Source organism: Lemur catta, chromosome 3 (assembly GCF_020740605.2).
Source record: "Lemur catta isolate mLemCat1 chromosome 3, mLemCat1.pri, whole genome shotgun sequence".
NCBI lineage: Eukaryota > Metazoa > Chordata > Mammalia > Primates > Lemuridae > Lemur > Lemur catta.
Window position 1 is genome coordinate 79,172,960 of NC_059130.1, and position 16,909 is coordinate 79,189,868.

General features: G+C 42.0%; 1 protein-coding gene across 7 annotated transcripts in view; it reads right to left on the bottom strand.

Moving 5' to 3' along the window:
• Positions 1-3,182: 3,182 nt before the first annotated feature.
• The window catches only part of PATJ (PATJ crumbs cell polarity complex component), a 337,132-nt gene continuing 323,405 nt past the window's right edge, over positions 3,183-16,909 (bottom strand). For 4 of the 7 annotated variants that reach the window (XM_045547878.1, XM_045547879.1, XM_045547876.1 and 1 more), the window contains 2 exons: positions 15,664-15,787; positions 9,228-11,230 (listed from right to left, as the gene is read on the bottom strand). In XM_045547878.1, coding sequence (XP_045403834.1) covers positions 11,084-11,230; positions 15,664-15,787 — 271 coding nt within the window. In that variant the 3' untranslated portion in view covers positions 9,228-11,083. Of the gene's footprint in view, positions 3,399-9,227; positions 11,231-15,663; positions 15,788-16,909 lie in introns of those variants that run through there. The other 3 variants (XM_045547882.1, XM_045547881.1, XM_045547880.1) reach the window with 2 other exon arrangements.

Consider the following 16,909-nt stretch of genomic DNA (forward strand, 5'->3'; position numbering starts at 1 on the left):
TACCCGAGCTAGAGTGAGTGCCGTGGTGTCAGCCTAGCTCACAGCAACCTCAAACTTCTGGGCTTAAGTGATCCTACTGCCTCAGCCTCCCGAGTAGCTGGGACTACAGGCATGAGCCACCATGCCCGCCTAATTTTTTCTATATATATTTTTAGTTGGCCAGATAATTTCTTTCTATTTTTAGTAGAGACGGGGGTCTCTCTCTTGCTCAGGCTGGTCTCGAACTCCTGACCTCGAGAGATCCTCCTGCCTCGGCCTCCCAGAGTGCTAGGATTACAGACGTGAGCCACTGTGCCTGACCAGCACTGTTTCTTAATTAATATTCTACATCTCAAAATTTTCCATCATACCAACCTTTATTCTCATTATAACACAGGTTTTAAGAGCACAGAGGGCTGGGTGCCGCAGCTCATACCTGTAATCCTAGCGCTGACGTCTGTGTTGATGGACAGTGTACAAAGGCCTAAGGTGGAGAGAGCTGGGCTTATCCTGAAGTAAGTGTTTAGTGAGACTAGAGATTTAGAGGAAAGCCAGGTTATGTAGTGCCTAACAACCGTGTTGAGTTTGGACTTTACCCTGGGTGCTTGGAGAAGCCACCTAGTTAGGTATACAAGTATCTAGAGCTCCTTGCGTGGTGAGATGGCAGAGGCGAGATCTCAAGCTGTCTGCTCCTGGGGGTTCTGGGGAAGTAGGTATGGTGATGGTGACTGCACCACAGCTGCGGCTACTAGAGGGGCGGGGGGTGGAAAAGGGCTGAGAACAAGGACGGTGGACACTTTCTCGCTTACTCTAAGGCAATGTCATCCCTAGAAGGGTCGATTCACAGTCTCATGATGTCTGTGATAGTTAATTTGATGTGTCAACTTGGAGGGTGTTTTTGGTTGAGATCAATATTTCAGTCAGTGAACTTTCAGTAAGCACATTGCTCAACATGACGTGGGGGAGTGGGCCTCAACCGATCAGTCCGAGGCCTGACTAGAACTAAACGCCCAGCCTCTATGGGCCTTCAGACTGGAACTGCACCTTTGATTCTTGTGGGTCTTACACCTGCTGGCCCCCAGTAAAGATGCGGGACTTGTCCACCTTCATATTGCAAAAGCCAGTTCCTTATGATAAATCTTTCTGTACCCATACACATCCTTATTGGTTCTGTTTCTCTGGAGAACCCTAGTACAATGTCGAACAGGAAATTTCTGCTCTCAACCTTTAAAAACAGGTGACTCCTGGCTGGGCGCGGTGGCTCACGCCTGTAATCCTAGCACTCTGGGAGGCCGAGGCGAGTGGATTGCTCAAGGTCAGGAGTTCGAGACCAGCCTGAGCAAGAGTGAGACCCCCGTCTCTACTAAAAAAATAGAAAGAAATTATCTGGCCAACTAAAATATATATAGAAAAAATTAGCCGGGCATGGTGGCACATGCCTGTAGTCCCAGCTACCTGGGAGGTTGAGGCAATAAGATCACTTAAGCCCAGGAGTTTGAGGTTGCTGTGAGCTAGGCTGATGCCACGGTACTCACTCTAGCCCGGGCAACAAAGCAAGACTCTGTCTCAAAAACAAACAAACAAACAAACAAACAAAACCCCAAAAAGAACAGGTGACTCCTATCCCTTGTGGCATGGGGGCCACTGGAGTATGTTTTCAAACAGCTATCCTGAAGCTTCCAGGAGAGTAAAACACAGCCCTGGAGTTCAGGACAGTTGAATGGCCCACACTCTTTCATCCATAACCATTTCTTCTGCTCTCTCGGGAGAGTAAAGCTGAGCATGTGCCCAGTAAATCCAGTGGGCAGGAAGAGCCATTGGTGCCGCATTTGTCATCAGCAATGGCCATCCCGAGAAGAGGAACCCTTAAACCATGAGCATATTCAGGGTGCCCTGTCTTGGGGATGCTTTCCAGAATGTGGAGATGTATGGCAAGCTGATAGACCAGGTCTTTGTGAACACCCAAAAGGTGTGTCTATTTTTCTTTGCTTTTGTTTCTTATTTTTTATCTTGTGAGAGCCTTGTGTTGTAGAACTAAGTTAGCAAGAACTGAAATGATCTTTACAATATTTGAGCTATGCACATAAACATTTATAGCAGTTACATTCGTAATTGCCAAATGTTAGCAGCAACCAAGATGTAGGTGAATGGATAAATAAACTGTAGTACATTCAATAATGAAATGTTATTCAGTGCTAAAAAGAAATGAACTATCAAGCTATTAAAAGATATGGAGGTGGCTGGTCACGGTGGCTCATGCCTGTAAACCCAGCACTTTAGGAGGCCAAGGTGGGAGGATCGGGAGAGCTCAGGAGTTTGAGACCAGCCTGGGCAATGCTCATCTCTACAAAATATTAAAAAATTAGCTGGACATGGTGATGTGTGCCTTTACTCCCAGCTACTTGGGAGGCTGAGGCAGGAGGATCGCTTGAGCCTAGCAGTTTGAGGTGGCAGTGAGCTATGATGATGCCACTGCATTCTCACCTGGGCAACAAAGTGAGACCCTGTCTCAAAAAAGAAAAAAGTAAAAGACATGGAGGAAACTTAAATGTGAGTAAAAGAAGTGATAAAGCCATGGGAGCTGGGACCCGTGTATAGCTAGAGGTTTGTTTGTGAGCCATGCGGGAGTACTGGGTTCGAAACTAGATAAGGTTCCATCATGCTGTGGGACCTCTGTCAGCTTGCTCCCTGAGTCTCAGTTTCTCCACGTGGGCCAGAATTTCTAAAGGGATTCCCAGCTCTTGGAAAGGAAAACAAAAACAAAACCAAAAAACCCCGAAGAAGTGAAAAAGCCAATCTGAAAGGCTACATCTGATTCCAATCATACGACATTCTGGAAAAGGCAAAACTATGGAGAGAGTTGGTGTTGGGGGAGGCGGGTGGAGACGAATAGTGGACACACAGAGGGTTTTTAGGGCAGTGGAGATACTTTGCAGATACTATAATGGTGGATACATGTCATTATATATTTGTCCAAACCCACAGAATGTACCTCTCCAAGAGTGAACCCTAATGTGGACTTTGGGTGATAATGATGCGTCAGTGTAGGTTCATCAGTTGTAGCAAATGTACCACTCTTGTTACCACTGTTGAACTCCTGGGTTCGTATCTTCTTCCGATGGAAGAATGAAAGCAAGAGATAGTTCGGAAGCAGCAAGCAGCAAAGTTTATTAAAGTGAAAGTTCACTCTTAAAGGGGTTAAGAGCGGGCACACATCTGAGTGGACTGTATCCCTGGGGTTTCTGTGTCATAATTAGCAAGCAATAGTACACTCCAAAAGGGACAGGAGTGGGCACATGTCCCAGCAGACAGTGGCACTGGGGTCTCTTTGAGTTTCCCCTTTTCTTTCCTCTGGCCTCTCCGCTGTGATGCTGTCTCTTCTTTTATTCTTCACCAGTGGGGATGTTGTCTCCTTCCTGCTGTCAGACAGGGGAGTTTTCCACCTCGTGTGGTTGGCCCAGGTGTGTTGTGGAGTCCAAAGCCCATGGTGGGGAGCAAACTGTAATGTGCCCTGTGGTTGTTTCTATTATGTTTCTTATGACAGTTGCGGTTACCCTTATCTTGTTACTATTACAGTATGTTCTCTTACGCAGCATCCCATATGTTTTGTTGCTTGCTTTCCTATTTTCTCTGCTTATGTCTCACTTTTCTTATGCTAACATCCTGTGACACGGCTACTCTCATCTTGCAGTATGTTTTCTTACTCAGTAGCCCATTTGTTTACACAGCCCGGTTCCAAACCTCCTCTGTTCATGCCTCAATTTCCTACCCACACTCACACTCCGGTGGGGGATGTTGATAGTGAGGGAGGCCATGTATGTGTAGGGATAGGGTACGTGGGAAATTTCTGTGCCTTCCTCTCAATTTTGCTGTTAACTTAAAACTGCTCTAAGGCCGGGCGCGGTGGCTCACGCCTGTAATCCTAGTACTCTGGGAGGCAGAGGCGGGCGGATGGTTTGAGCTCAGGAGTTCGAGAGTAGCCTGAGCAAGAGCCAGACCCCATCTCTACTAAAAATAGAAAGAAATTATATGGACAGCTAAAAATATACATAGAAAAATTAGCCGGGCATGGTGGCACAAGCCTGTAGTCCCAGCTACTCGGGAGGCTGAGGCAGCAGGATCGTGTGAGCCCAGGAGTTTGAGGTTGCTGTGAGCTAGGCTGACGCCACAGCACTTTAGCCAGGGCAACAGAGTGAGAAAAAAGAAAAAAATTCAGGCTCATTTAGAAACCATGTGTGGGTACTCTACAAGAGTTTTTGCTAAATTGGTGAATTCCTACCAAGGTTTAAAGAAGATTCTTTGGCCTGCAAGCCAGTGGGTGACTGGGCTAATCACTTCTTCCCTCTGGGACATTTCTCCCACTTGTGAAATGCAAGTGCTGGTGTGGCAGGCAGGACAGACTCCAATTCTGAGATTGCCACCTTTCTGAAAATCTTATTCTAGAAAGAGGATCAAAGAAAGTATTGCTCCTATATAATTTTGCCCAGTATGGGTCCTGATACCTCACAACCGTATCTCAGGGACCCAAGAGCCAAGTAGCTTGCTTGCTCCTTAACGTGACGGCAAATGCAAGTGCTGCCCGGATTAGGTGAAGTCTTTTACACACTGTCACCTATACACAAATGACTCTTCTGAATGTCAGTTGATCTTGGTATTGTGTAGACAGCAAAATGCTTCTTTTTTTGTCTTTACTTAAATATAGAGCATCTGAAGATTGCAAGTCAAGCTGTCAAGAACATTGCACTAGGCTGACATAAAACTGGAAAGACAACCTAAATTTAAAATTTTGTGCTCAAAAAAGTCTTACTCTTCCGGTTGACTTTAATAGATGAATATAAATGAAATATAAAATTAGGGGGAAAATTGTGTGCAAAAAGATTTAGTTGCTTACGAAGTTTGCAAGCCAATGCTATAAGGAAAGGAAATACTGCTTGAGCTCCCAAGACCAAGTGGCTAGTTCTCTTCCTGATAATGTATATTCTTGGAAAGGGGTATCTTCCCTAGGTCACCTGGGCAGGTGTGGCTGTGTGTGGGCAGAGGTGGGGGAAGGATCCCAAGGACTAAGTCAAATGGACGTTCAATTCTAGAAGTTGGGAGAAACCAAGGAGCTTATTGGTACAGTGGTTCCTTAAGTGCAAAGTGCTTACAGAAAATCGAATAACCACATTGTGAGAAATTTATTTCCATTAGCATCTTAAATCCTTTTGATTAGATCAAAGATAAAGACCTTTTGCTGCTGTCTGAAGGATTAAATGCTATGGGAATTGCCCTCTGGCTGTAGTAACCAATTAGAAAACTGGACAATACATGACACAACAGTTTTTAGACAATAGGGAGCACAGGATTTTGATCCTTGAAAGCAGGGAAACAAATAAGGTAAGTTCTGCAATTGCACCAGTTTAACGCCTGGAGGCAGTATCCAGGCCACGCTCAGGAAAGGGAAACCCAGAGTCCGTGAGTAGAGGAAAGGGAAATCACAGCTCAGGGATGCCAAGATGGCTAGAATTTTTAAGGCGGAGTACAGGACAGCAGTAGGCTGCACAGAGAGCGAGCTATGGAGGTCGCTGGATACTAACCTGCATGCTCATGGAAGGGCACTCCTGAAGTCCCGGAGAGAACCACCAGAAAGCAATTCCTGGGGTTCAGACAGGGCTGTGAGTGGTTTCCACCTGTCAGAGTGGAAAGACCTCATAATATACAGGCATTGGGTGGAATTTTCGGAATAGTGCCTTAATAGTGGGACAAAATTACTCCTAAATGAAAGGCTGCACTAGACTCACCTAAGAAACCTTAAAAATGACATGTGAGAGGAGTGAGATGGCGGAGTGAGGTGTGTGCTAAATGGCCTCTGGGCCAGGACAGAAGGACAGGCCGGCCCCCAGGAGGCCCAATGCATCTGTCCTTGGAGGTTCCTTATCACACGAAGAACATTTTCCGTGAGCTTTAGGTACTTTTATATTCATCTCAAAAATAAAATGCTGAACTCAGGACTTCGAAAGTATCTCTAAGTCGTCTCCTAGAGTGGGCAGTCCTGCTTCTTTTATCCAGCCACTTTCCCTATTCTTAAAATGTAAATACCTCTTCTCTATACACTACTTCCATGATTTGGAGTGAAAAGACCCGGGTTTTTTTTTTGTTGTTGTTGTTCCATCTCTCAGATTCAACACAGAGAAGCCCCTAAGATGCAGTTATCCGGCCAACTTCTCCAGGAAGAGAGAAGCAACTGACATGGGTCTTCTGGTGCTGTTTGCTTAGTTACAAAGAAATTATTTTGCAAGTTGAAGGCTGTTTCATTTGAAACAGATGATTAGGTGGTGGTACTTATGAATTCTTTACTTTTTGTTCCAAATGAGAAGACTAAATAAATAGCAAGTATGAATGGGGAAAAAAAATAAAAGACCTGAAAGGATCAAACTGATCACAAGTAACTGCATGCACAAAGAGTCCAATGCTATTTCAATCCAGCACCCACCAATATAAATTCTACAAGGCTTGGCATCTAATAAAAAATTACCAGGCATGCAAAGAAGCAGAAAGATGGGTCCATACTCAGGAAAGATAAATCAATCAATAGAAACAGCCTCAAGAACATCAGAGATAGTGGGATTGGCAGACAAGGATGTTAAATGATTTTTATAAATCTTAAACTATGATCAAGAATGTAAAACACTGTTATTTTTATAAATAGTTTTACTGGAACAGAGCCAAGCTCGTTCATCCATATTACCTATTGCTGCTTTTGTGCTGCAATGGCAAAGTTGAGTTGTGACAAAAATTACAAAGCCTAAAGTATTTACTATATATATGTGTATATATATTTTTTAAAGAGATGGGGTCTTGCTCTCCTGCCCAGGCTGGAGTGCAGTGGCATCATCATAGCTCACTGTAGCCTTAAGCTGGCTCCTGGGTTTAAGTGATCCTCCTGCTTCAGCCTCCTGAGTAGTTGGGACTACAGGCGTCCATCACCATGCCAGCTAATTGTTCTTATTTTTTTTGTAGACATAGGGTCTTGCTATGTTGCCCAGGCTTGTCTTGAACTCCTGGCCCTAAGCAATCTTCCTGCCTTGGCTTCTCAAAGTACTCGGAATACAGGCATGAACCACTGTGCCCAGCCTGTATGGCTCTTTATATCAAAAGTTTGCTGACCCCTAATGTAAAGGAAAACATGAATATGAGGAGGGAAATTGAAGGTATAAAAAAAGACCCAAATAAAATTTCTAAAGATGGAATATGCACTATTTAAAAGTACACTGGGCCAGGCGCGGTGGCTCACGCCTGTAATCCTAGCAATCTGGGAGGCCGAGGCGGGAGGATCGCTCGAGGTCAGTTCGAGACCAGCCTGAGCAAGAGTGAGACCCTGTCTCTACTAAAAATAGAAAGAAATTATATGGACAACTAAAAATATATATAGAAAAAATTAGCCAGGCATGGTGGCACATGCCTGTAGTCCCAGCTGCTCGGGAGGCTGAGGCAGGAGGATTGCTTGAGCTCAGGAGTTTGAGGTTGCTGTGAGCTAGGCTGACACCACGGCACTCTAGCCCGGGCAACAGAGACTCTGTCTCAAAAAAAAAAAAAAAAAAAACAACCAAAAGTACACTGGATAGAATTAACATGAAGATGCCTAGTCTATTTTCAAAGAAGCTTCTCATCTGGCGGGGGAGGCTGGTTTCTTTGACTACGGACAGGTGTGAAGAGGGAAGAAGTGCCGCTGGGGTCCAAATGCCTGGGATTGAGGTGTATACCAGGTTAAACTTCCTTGACAAAGGGTTGATGGTAACTGAAGCACCTTGCCTTGTTTCAGAGGTGGGAGTTGATATTGCTTCTATCCCGGGCATATCTCAGTGGCCTGGCTGATGATGGAAGGACTGATTTAGCTCAGTTGCTGCTTTTTGATAGCACAGGCTCTAGTTCCTCAAGCCCATACCATTATAATCAGTTACACACAACAGGTCAGAGGTAAGCTACCCTCAGAAATATATTTTTTTAAAAGTTTATTACTGATCAAAACCACTAATTGCCAGCATAAGTATCTAATTTCAGGCCACTTCCATAAATGTTTATTGCTAATATTTATTTACATAGTACTTACTATAACCCCAGCACTGCACTAAGGGTTCTCATTGGATTTTTTTTTTTTTTTTTTTTGAGACAGAGTCTTACTCTGTTCCCCGAGTTAGAGTGCCATGGCATCAGCCTGGCTCACAGCAACCTCAAACTCCTGGGCTCAAGCAATCCTTCTGCCTCAGCCTCCCGAGTAGTGGGACTACAGGCATTCGCCACCATGCCTGGCTAATTTTTACATATATATTTTTTTAGCTGTCCAAATCATTTCTATTTTTAGTAGAGACAGGGTGTCGCTCTTGCTCAGGCTGGTGCCAAACTCCTGATCTTGAGTGATCCGCCCGCCTTGGCCTCCCAGAGTGCTAGGATTACAGATGTGAGCCACCGTGCCCGGCCAGTTCTCATTGGATTTTACTCATTATAATGCTTGGAAACCTCCCTCCTCTCTTTTCTAATTGAAGAAACTAAAGCACAGGGTGATTAAATGACTTGGTTAAGGTCACATAGCTAGTAAGTCAGGATTCAAACTCAGGCAGTGTGATGTTAAGACTCGCCCTCTGAAGGACTATACTGGCTCCTTTGTAAAGCATCTATTTTAATGCTCTACAACATGGTTGGTAATTAATACATGAGACAGCTATTAATGGATTTCAGATTTAAAAGGACACTGGAAAACCTTGTGAGAAGTAGGATTTTTTTCTATTAGGGAATAAAAGGTTGAAGAAAAAACAAAATCAGATGCAGAAAGTACACTTTTTCATATATAATAAGGCTCCATTTGCTCTTTAGGCAGCTACATTTATTTAGACTCTTTGGACACATTTTATACATACAAACTTCCAGCAGTTTTATTTTTCCTGGTTTACTTCCCTTCCATGCTAACTCCAATTAGTGATATCATTACTGTACTTAAATGGCCCAAATGATGAGGCCAAATATAAGAGAACTATTTCTTTCACAAATTCCCATCTTCATTTCCTCTCAGCTTATAAGTTCTGATGCAAAAAAAGCTCTTTGGAAAGGCAATTATTTATTAATCATGCAAGCATAGACAGAACCAGTTATGAAAAGCACTAGTTTTATCAATTTACTGCAGCAGGAAATATAAAGCATCATAATTTCTTTATCAATAGACTTTTAGTAGCATTACCTAAAAGGATAATGTACAAAGAAACATAACAACAATGTATTATTTCAAAATGTATATTTAATGGCCATTCCACCCAAATTAAGCAGAATCACATTTCAAAAGTATTACATGTGTATATATTTTTAAGGTGCATTTTCAATTTTTATTTGGGTTTCATTCCTTCTTGGCTTGCTGGAGGTGTCCTTTCAGATACAATTAACAAAGACTGTTCTGAGGTTGGTAGCTTCCCATGCATAGAAAGATGAGATCCTAACAACATTGAGTATCTTGAATACATTAGAAATTTCAAAAGCCGTGTGTAATTTCAGAAAACTTAATACCAGTCATGAAAGACATTTTCAACATAAAATTTAGGCACTCTATACTTTGGAATAGCCATAAAATATTCCAACAAGAGTTAATGCACTTTGTGATTACATCTACTCAAAGATAATTCTCAATTAAAATCTATACTTATTAAATAACATTTTAAATTAGAGCCCATTACATTTCGATAATTACTGTGAAACATTTGCAGCATTGTGTTGTAGTTAAATTATGCTGAACTACTTCTATTAGTGGCCCTGGTACTCATTCTTCATGGTACTTTTTTTATAGAGGACACTATAGTATCCACTGATAAGCATAGCTCCCCTTTTCCTGATAACATGTAAATAAGAATGCCCATAATCAATTTTAAAGGTATTCTTACATTTTCTGCTATAGTTGCTTTCTTAGCATGCAAAACTTCAGCAAGTCAGAGGGTCTCTGGACACCAGGAAATATCAGTCAAGCATTTTTATCACTGATTCCTAGGCTTAGTTCATTTGCTCAGTCATTTTGCAGCTAAGCATATTGTTCCATCTAGGTGCCTGCAGTCTGTGCTGCTGGACTGACTGGTATGCAGGTAAAGGGAAGGATAATCAAATGTCACTCTACTTTGCACAAGGCCAAGGCCACCCAGACCTTGGTTGACTCGAGGCAAAACTTGCTGATCTCTGCAGTGTGCTTCTGGGGCTTCTACCTCCCCATGTGAAGCCTAGGGGGTCTTGGTGGGGGAAAATGATGCCTGCCTATTGACATGCCATTAATTCCAGAAGAAATTCGTGGACTTGAACATAACTTAGCATTGTCAGAATTCAGAACATGGATGCTAACTGTTCCTGTTGAGGATAAGGTATATTTGCTCAGTGGTATGCATTTATATAGATGAGAAAACATTTAGAAAGCCTTTCAGAATTTTTTTTTAGAAGATTACAGCCTGTAAATTGACTCATCAAAAATCACCAATGACTAACATATAAAGTTCTATCCAGAGAAATGAACTTGAGGCTTATTTGACTATAAGTCATACAGAAGACAGCATGGTAATTTCCCACAGGAGAATTTGGTATTTCATCCCCGGGATCACTGGTAAGTTAATTACACTGCTAATGTTTTCTGGCTTACTTGAAGAGACGATTAGCATAAGTAAATCATGAGTGAGATGACAGGTTGCTTAACATTTCTTTCTGTTCATCAGTGAGATTTGAGGTTGTGTTAAGCCTCTGAGTAGGGGATAGGGAGAGAAGGGTGTAAGGAATGAGAGGTTGTTGACTCTAGTTTTGGCAAATGTAATCAGAACCAGTTACTACTAGTTGGCAAACATCGATGTTAAATGCAAAATGGACAAGACTCATTCAAATTTTAGAAATCAGCCTTGCCAAGAGGTGACAGAAGCTGGGAAACCTTAGGAGATGATTGTTGACTTGGGAAATTCACATGAAACCTCAGCCATTTCTCCCGAGCAGAGAGGATGAAATGGTAAAATGAAGGTGAATTTTAGGCGAGGTTGCTTTCCACCCCCACCCACAACTTCCTCTTGCTATGGATATTCTAAACAACAACATCTATCTTGTGATCAGGACCTGAGGCTCACGACAACACAGTTAAGGTGACAGTCCCTCTCTGGTGTTTTAGAATGGCGACCGCTTGCTCATGAGTAACACCTTCCAGGGTCTCACCATTAGCAGCTAAAATCTGATCACCTCGCTTTAATCGGCCGTCATCTGCAGCTGCTCCCTACAAACAAGAAACATGCCAGTTTAATCCAGGGTGAAGCAGTTCATATTTCACATTAAAACCTCTAACATCTGTCTGGTGTGCATATTAAAAGAGTAACTTTAAAAACTACCAATTAAAGTTTTTTCTAGGGGATGTTTTAAGAAAAATATATGTTGTTTGAATAATAATGGTTGAACAGTCACCATAATTATGATTCATCTCAATAACACACTAGTAGAATGTACAGACACTCACATTTCTTTTAATACAAGGAGAACCTTATTGCACTATTCAGTATTAAATGGAATTGGATGTCATACCATGTCATATTCATGGAAATGTAATATACAAAAAAAAGGCAGAGAGAATTGAATCTGGTGTTAGTCTTATTGCCAATATTGTCATTATAAGGGGTTCCGTTGCATTATTAAGCCATCAGTACTATGATCTGTCAAAAGTAAGTGTAGCCTTTAAATGGGTGAATTGTATGGTACATGAATTATATCTCAATAAAGTTGTTATGCTCAGTCATGCATGGCTCCTCAAAATGGCACAAAGCAAGTGAAACTTGATTTTTTTTTTTGTCTAAAGCTGAGTATCTAAAAATGCCATGATATTACTCGCCCCGGAGACTTGTGTCCACTTGCAGCCTGGAGGTCCTGAGGTGCTGGGGCAATTAGCTAGAATTTCTAAACTGTGGAAAGGATAGAATTCCTGTACGAATATGCAATAAAGAATATTCAAAATCAGGTACATACTGGAGGAAAAATATCAAAATTAAATAACTTGCAACTACACTCAAAGCCTTTAAGACAATAATGTGTCAACTGTACTAAAGACCAATTTAAACAAGTAACTCTACTGGATAAAATCAGAATTACTAGGCAAAGTTCAGTTTATTGAATTTTACATGCTAAGATTTAAGGGCTTCAGTAAACTTCAGATATCCATGCAAATTAGTTCTTTAAAAAACATGGTAAACTCTTCAGGTTTTCATTTTTAGTAATGCAAAAAAAGGAAAATTTTTCAACTTTCTAGGATTTGTATTCTATTTCAGGTATTGGAGTGCTTGCTTGATAATTACATACTTGTATCTACTCTCCTACTTCATTAATGTGGCTTTTGTGGGCTAAAGGGAAAGAGGGGCCGGGCATGGTGGCTCATGCCTGTAATCCTAGCACTCTGGGAGGCCGAGGTGGGAGGATCATTTGAGCTCAGGAGTTTGAGACCAGCCTGAGCAAGAATGAGACCCTGTCTCCCCTAAAAATAGAAAGAAATTAGCTGGACAACTAAAAATATATAGAAAAAATTAGCCGGGCATGGTGGCGCATGCCTGTAGTCCCAGCTACTCGGGAGGCTGAGGCAGAAGGATGGCTTGAGCCCAGGAGTTTGAGGTTGCTGTGAGCTAGGCTGATGCCATGGCACTTTAGCCAGGGCAACAGAGACTCTGCCTCAAAAAAAGAAAAAAAGAGAAAGAAAAAGGGAAAGAGGAAATAAATGGCTTGAAGACCTCCATCCTCCATCTAGTTTCGAATTGTGGCTCTCCTCACTGCCATTTGTCCCAGTTTGGTCACTTGGCCTTCTCAGATGCTATAAAATAGGCTCTCAATCTACCTTATGGCCTGTTCTAAGCATTAAATGTATGACACATGGTGTTTACTCCACGTGGTGGTAGTAAAATAAAATGAAACTCTAGTGACAACCAAGCTCATGTTTCAGATTTCATGGCCTCTGAAAAACTGCTCCCTAAATTTCAGAGTTGTTGAAGTCTTTACGCCAATCTCTTGTTGGCTTAGGGTAAAATTCAGTGGACTGAGACCTAAGCCTGTCCTGGATTTTGAAGTTTCCAAAGAAACACACACCTGAAAGAAAATGGAAGGACTTGACAGCCTGTTAATCAGCCTAAGTCTTGACACTCCTACGGCCCAAGTGCCTGTGATGTTTCACATTTCTGGAGGGGCCAAATTAAAGAATTTCTTAGCTGAGCAAGAGAACCATTAAAAGATGCACAGGACACCAAAAAGGTCACATAAAGTTCTATGCCCTGTGGACATCTGAGCTCCAGAAATCTGAAAAAAGAAACATTTTTAAGAATATATGCGCAGTGTTAAAGGGATATGGAAAACATATCTCTATAGTTCCTAGATCTTCAAAATTCCTATAGGGAAATGTTTAGCTCAGTGTCAAAATTCATTTTAGAAAGACTTCACCATTGAAAAAAAATCTCCTTTGCTAGTTTTTGGTCTATTGATTCTCTACAGAAAACTCTAAAATTTGGATACATTGGTTTACTGTATCAAATTAAAAAAGTCACCAAAGTAAATCTTATAATAAACTGTATGGGACTACCTAAATAATTATAATTATAATAACTATTATTTATCTAGCAGCCATAGGAAATGAATAAAAAAAATAATAACTATCATTTGCATTGGAATATTCTCTTAGTAAGACTGGCTGCACTAAGTGGGCCATGGGATAGGGCTTAGAAATTTAAAAAAATTTTTTTTAAATTCAGAGCTTTTCATTTTTAGGTGTGCCTCACTTTACTTATGTGGGTGCTCCCTAAAGCAGCCCTTTCAATGGGACCTTCGACAAGGGCATTCCATGTGAGCTGCAGTCCCTTTGTTAATCCCACTCTTCTTGTCCCACTGTGATGTGATGGTGGGTTCTTCTAAAATTCCACCAGCAATGCATGGCCATTTCACTCATAACTGTATGTTGTGGTGCCCTGGCAAAAGGCACCCCACCAGCCTGTGTGAGAGTGTAGACAGGCAGGGTGGCCTGCGGAACTCGGCCCCCCGTCAAAGGCTAACTTAGAAGGCAGCCAGCACTCTCTCCCAACTGCCCCCGATCTAGCCACAGTTATCATGAAGTGGGCCGGTGATTACACTGCAGAGGCAAAGGCAGGCCAGCAGGACTTGCTAAACTGTGGGGGCTAATTCTGCCTTTCTGCCACCCTTGTTTACATAGCTGGCTCTTTCAAAAGCAAAGTATAATAATGCCTCCAAAGAATAATTATCGTAACTGCTTACGGTGTTAAGTGTGTCACAGGAGCAGGATGCTCAGTAGATGATTTATCTGCCTTGGGGATTATCAGGCTGGGGCCTCACAGTTACCCAGAATGTTTCTGAGCTCTTGCCTATCACCAGTTCAACAGGTGTGTGTTTGGGAATAACGTGCCTTCTGAATAGGTGCTCTAGCAAGATGAAACAGGTTCGGCGAAACTGCAGCTGCCCAATGCCGTCTAAAAGCAAATGCCAAATGACTTAAAGGTTTTATGTCAGGTCACTGGGTAGCCCCAATTAATAGATGATAAGATCTGCACAGGTAAAAGCAAGCTTGTGCTTAACCAGTGGTCCCCAACCTTTTTGGTACCAGGGACCGGTTTCATGGAAGATAATTTTTCCATGGCCCAAGGGTGGGGCAGTGGGGTGTCGTGGGGGAGTGGGGTGCCGTGGGTGGGTGGTGCAGAGCTCAGGCAGTGATGCGCAGCCTGTTTCCTTACAGGCCACGGACTGGCACTGGGCCGAGGCCCGGGGCTTGGGGACTGCAGATGTATAGTATAGCTTTCTAGAAAGAGAGAGAACCTGTTTTCCTTTTGAAGACCTTTGTTTCTTTAGGAAAATAAAGCAGGAGGAAGCAACTAGATCGTTCATAAAATAAATGATTGTGATAAAAACCAAAGAAGAAAAAAGTTATGATATCAGTACTAAGTATTTTTCACAGACCTTCAAAGTTTATAATAAAATTAAATCCCAATTTTAAAAATCACAATGAAGTTAAAAATAAAATAATTACTTCAAGAGCTACCTAGAGGCAGCAGTAGGACTGGACACCACAACCTCTGTACTAACTAACTAGGATATGTTGGAAGTAATATTTAATTCCTGCAAAACACTTTATTATCCAGTCTTAGTCTAACCTATGAAGCTGATCTGTAAGTACTTGGCAGAATGGTGGAAAGAGAAACCACCTTAGGCTAAAGCGTCCTGAGGTTTTTGGTGACGGGCAGCTATTAACAAATGCACTGATCCAAGGCTTGCACAGCACAAAGCTTTCGGCCTCAGCCCTCTGGTGTCTCTCATCTTTTCTTAAAGGAGAAGGCCGAATCTTTTTTCTACCCCAGAACAGTACTTCTGGGGCCAGCTTCCAAAGAGTGTGGCATTGTTCCCTACACTGGATTTCTGAAAGAAGACACTCTTTAAAACCTGTGAGCATCTACTTCTGTAATAGAGTCCAAAGAAAACTATACTCCTTCTGATTCCACTGTTGTAAAAGAACTCTTCTTTGACTAGTCTTGTACGGGAATTTCCTAGAAGATTCAAATGAAATAAGCATACATGCACACAACCAGGTTTAACTCAAAGTAAAGCAAGGCAAAGCACTTTAAAAAAAATCTCACCTAGGTTTGATTTTTTTAAAAAGTACATTAAAAAAGAAAAAAATACCTTTGCAAATATAGTCTTGACATAAATTGGCAGGTCTCCATGGGGACTTCCATAACCCCCTACAATACTAAACCCCAATCCTTCAGAGCCTTTCTCCAAAGTAATAATCTTAGGTGGAGGTGTTCTGAAAACACAATGCACGCTGTTTAATTCAAGAATAGATATCGAGAGGGAATTTCATTTTAATGGAAGAACACAGATTTGAGAGAGACTTTCATACTGCGAAACTCTGAAGCTTGGTTTATCACATCAAACTCTCAGAGAGCAATCTAGAAACATTTTAAAATTTCCCACGTCATGCCAACTGAGCACCAATATTGTTAATGTTTTAGGGGTTTCTCTTTCAAAAAACCCACTGCTTTTTAATGAAAAATAAAGCCATGATGCTGAAATTGTCAAAGCACTCTTCTGTATGCTTAATTTTTAACTCATTTTTTTCTTTTTTCTTCTTTTTTTTTTCACCATTGTTCATTTGGGGGATAATTTTTAACTCTTAAACTTACTGTTTAAAACTGAAGAAAGCTGTCTTCCCACCCTTGAAGAAAGTGCATGGAGACAGAGGTAGCGTCCGTCACCTTAGCACAGTGGGCACCTGCCAGTCCTCAGGGGGACTTGTGTGCCTAACGGGTAACAGCAGCCTGATAGCTCAGGAAACTGCTGCTCCTTTTCTGTCTGAATGAAGGAGCCACTATCCCATCACCTCCACACTTGACCCAGGGTGGGAACTCATTCCTCAAGGCTCACCTCCAACGTGAGGCTCTCCTAACTCCCTCGGGAGAACGACCCACAGCCTTCTCTGTGCTCCCTCTGCACTGGCCCAAATTTCCATTCAGGCACTTACTACATCGTATTGTAATTCCTTAACCATCTTTCTCCTCTCCAGACTGTGAACTCCTTAAGTCTTAGTCATCTGAGTGATTCTGGCACCATGCACGGTGCTTGTCACAAACTCAGGATCATGACTGCGTACATGAGAGATGAAATCCAGGAGAGAGGAGAGAAACCAGGGTGAGGCAAAATGGATAAAGAAAATCTGTTTCAAATGTATAATTTAGATTTTCAAAGCTTCGTCCAGTGTGGAAGTCTTCTCTCTCAGAAACAACATGGCTAAAAATTAAATTACCTATGTGGATTCAAGTGATTAAATCTAAGCTTAGCTGATGCCAATTTCTTATTCCCAAAGGCTACTGTCCAAAGAGTAAAAACCGAAAGGAACCCTTGCACCCCAGACCCTGTGTCATTTGTG